Here is a 3476-nt window from a genome sequence, read left to right on the forward strand (position 1 = left end):
GGTTCAGAAAGCCCCATTAGCGATGAAGAAGAGAGAATCCAGTCCAAGCTTTCAGACCCTCATGCAATCGAAGCTGAAAAGTTTCAGTGCAGTTTATGCAACAAGACCTATTCAACTTTCTCTGGGTTGGCCAAACATAAGCAGCTGCACTGTGATGCCCAGTCTAGGAAATCATTCAGCTGCAAGTACTGTGACAAGGAGTATGTCAGCCTGGGAGCGCTTAAGATGCACATCAGAACCCACACACTGCCTTGTGTCTGCAAGATCTGTGGCAAGGCTTTCTCTAGACCCTGGCTACTTCAAGGACACATTAGAACTCACACTGGTAAGTACAACCGTTGCTATTGCAGTGTCTTGTTGCTAGAACATTGGGGTGTCCTTTCGCTATTTTTCTCCACAGGTGGAAAAAACAGCAGTGTTTCTGTACTAACCTTGAAATGCACATGTAGAATTTCAAATGTATCATTTAGAAGGCTATAGATTCTCTCTCCTGGGGGACTGGGGCAGGGGGAGTGTAGCATGGTCTCTTAACTGTGGGCCAGATATTGGCATAAGTCAGCATTGCTCCCTTACTAATTTTAGAATGGTACAGCCCATTTCCACTAGCTGAACCTTTTGCTGTAAGGATTATATGTTAACTGCCAGGCTTTTGAAATTGCTAACTTTGAGAAGGCTCCAGCTGACTCTGAAATAAAGCAGCAAAACATAAAGGCAATGCATGAGGGGCTGCTTTCTGACTCCTTAAACAATTGGCAAGTTTTGCATGTGCTATCTCAAGTCCTTAAGAATTAGAAATGCATCATCACCAAAGCACTCTTTTTTTTCTCTTTTTCTTTTTTTTTTCCTGTTGAAACAAAAACTTGATTTTGAGCATAACACTGGTGATGTCTGTACTGCTGTTTGCTGCCATCTATCCAGTGATTCCCACACTACTAAGCAGGAAAGGTTCTATGAAAATATTTGAAAATGTTGAGAGGAGCCCAACCTAGAAGTACTGCCTGCACCTGCAGATGCAGAAGGTGTCAGCAGCTTGTCTTTAGCAACTGCACTTAGCAGCACATTCTGAAAAGACTGAGTTCCTCATGTATAATCAGCACTGCTGAAAGCTGTTGTATCTGTAGCCTGATCGTTGCACATTCTTTATTATGACAATTTTTTTCTGTTTCTTTCTTCCTTCCTTTCTTTTTTAGGATAAAAGTGGGTTTTACCTGTCCTAAACATGTACTTCTTTTTTAAAGCTTTATCCTGTTTTCCCTTAATGTTTCCTTTTTTAGGAGAGAAGCCGTTTTCCTGTCCTCACTGCAACAGGGCTTTCGCAGACAGATCCAATCTGAGGGCTCATCTGCAGACCCACTCGGATGTGAAGAAATACCAGTGCAAAAATTGCTCCAAAACTTTCTCCAGAATGTCTCTTCTGCACAAACATGAGGAATCTGGCTGCTGTGTAGCACACTGAGTCGTGCAGTCAATGTTTACCTGGACTTGCATTTCTCCACTTCCAAATGATAAGTGGGAATCCAAAGGCATATTCTTGTCTACTCTTCAGCCAAAAAAAAAACACAACAGAACACCACCAAACAAGCAAACAAGCAAAATAGTGGAAGAACTTAGAATGTTGGTAGCAATGAGCTTTAAGTAGTTTCTGTTCAGTCATATATTCACAGTCTTAAGTGAGAATTCTGAAATGTGGGGAGACACCATGTATGACATTTCAAGTAGATCTAAAGGAAGAAGCATTATCACCTTTCTTTCTAGATGAAGCCAAATGTATGTTGTCTTTTCTTGCTTAGAAAAGGCTGCAAAGTTAACAATACATTCCTACCAAGACATTTCAACCAAAGAAACAGTATTTTAAGTTGAACTTTTAATAAAAATACTACCCAAGAGGATTTTGTTAGACACCATTTATCTCAGGTGCCTTAAAAAGTATTCCAAGTTTACCTTAGTAAATGTTTAATATTATTCATTGCTGTGTTTCTTATTTTATTTTATTAGAAGCCAAGGCCTTCATTAATGATCTGAAATGCTTTAAAACTGTATAATTAAGAGAGGATAAAAAACCATGCAAGAGAATGTATGAAAGTTGAAAGCCACAGATAAACCGCATGTGCCTTTTTGAAAAAGAAAAAGCAGAAAAATAGACTGTAGCTTCAGACATTCCTGGTGCATGCTTGACCATCTTTTAATATGGAATAGTTCCTCTAAACTTTAATCTTTTTTTAAAAACGGGAATAAGTGCAAGAGAGGGGGTTCACGGGAGTTTGACAATTATTTTTTTTTAAATGCACAAAGGAAATGCAATATTTTCAGCATTACCCCTCCAAGTGCCTTTTTTATTGATGATTTTGTAAAGTATGTGGTTATAATGTAAATATTTTTATTTTTATATGATTGAATGTGTTATGAATGAAAGTGAATTGTTGCCTATAGCAACATCTATAGATAACTTGAAGAAAGTGTGAAGTGAAATTTATGTTGTTTTCTAGCCACTTTTTTACAATAAACATTTTTAAGTAAGATTTCTGTTGTTTGTTCTAATTAAAGAAAACAACCATGTCTGGTTTGTCAAGGCTTGGAAACATGGAAAAATGGAAGGGTCTCCACATGAAAAAAATGAAGACAAAAATGAATTTTAGATATCTATCCTTAGTTCACAAGTACTGAACATTAGCAAGAAACATACCCATTGCATTTAGAAACCTCTGAACCATACAGAGCGTTTTTCCAGGCGCAGCTTTGAAACACATTTTATCATCAAAATTTAAAATAAGCTTCTTTCTTGTATTTTAACAGTGGAAAGGATGCCACTAGAGCAGCCTTATTATTTTACTTTTCCTGACACTCTGACATTAGGAAATCTGGGCATGATCCAAAGTTCATTAAAGTCAGCGGAGCCTTGCAGGAGTTCAGTAACATTTGCATGATGATCTTTTCAAGTAGCAGTCAAGTCACAGTTTAATATATTTTACACATCCATTTCAGAGATTAAAGATATTTTTATTAAAGTATCTTGCATATCAGAAATGTCAAGCAAACACATTTTGACTATCTATCAGCTAATACATCACAGGAAAGAATTATTCAGTACTTAAAGGTAGAAATATTTTTCTTCAGATTATTGGACTAAGGACTCCAAGACCTGAACTATATGAAAGCATTACAACATCAACAAATCTTGTCTGATCATTCCTGACTAGTGCAAAACAACACTATTTTCAACTTGTAACAAAGTACAAAGCTAGAAAACAGATAAGCAGTAGTTGGCACCCAATCTAAAGACTGCTATGTCTACATTAGGGTACCAGCAGGAACAAGTAATAGCAGAACCAAAATGCCAACAGTTTAAAAAGAAGGTTACTGATGGATAAACACAACATGCCAATTTCTTTTAAAAGAGCACAGTTCAGCAAAACAATGCAACAGACCATGCACGCCTTGTGTCTCCTCCAGCTGTGTCCTGCAGAGCTGTGCTTCAG

At 37.4% G+C, this 3476-nt stretch overlaps 1 protein-coding gene across 1 annotated transcript in view; it reads left to right on the forward strand.

Moving 5' to 3' along the window:
* The window catches only part of SNAI2 (snail family zinc finger 2), a 3008-nt gene extending 1446 nt beyond the window's left edge, over positions 1-1562 (forward strand). Inside the window, exons 3-4 of the mRNA XM_010006813.1 lie at positions 1-325; positions 1275-1562. Of these exons, the coding sequence (XP_010005115.1) occupies positions 1-325; positions 1275-1456 (507 nt within the window). The 3' untranslated portion in view covers positions 1457-1562. The remainder of the gene's footprint in view (positions 326-1274) is intronic.
* Positions 1563-3476: the final 1914 nt, after the last annotated feature.

The sequence above is a fragment of the Chaetura pelagica genome, unplaced genomic scaffold, assembly GCF_000747805.2.
Source record: "Chaetura pelagica isolate M959 unplaced genomic scaffold, ChaPel_1.0 scaffold109, whole genome shotgun sequence".
In the NCBI taxonomy this organism is placed as follows: Eukaryota; Metazoa; Chordata; class Aves; order Apodiformes; family Apodidae; genus Chaetura; species Chaetura pelagica.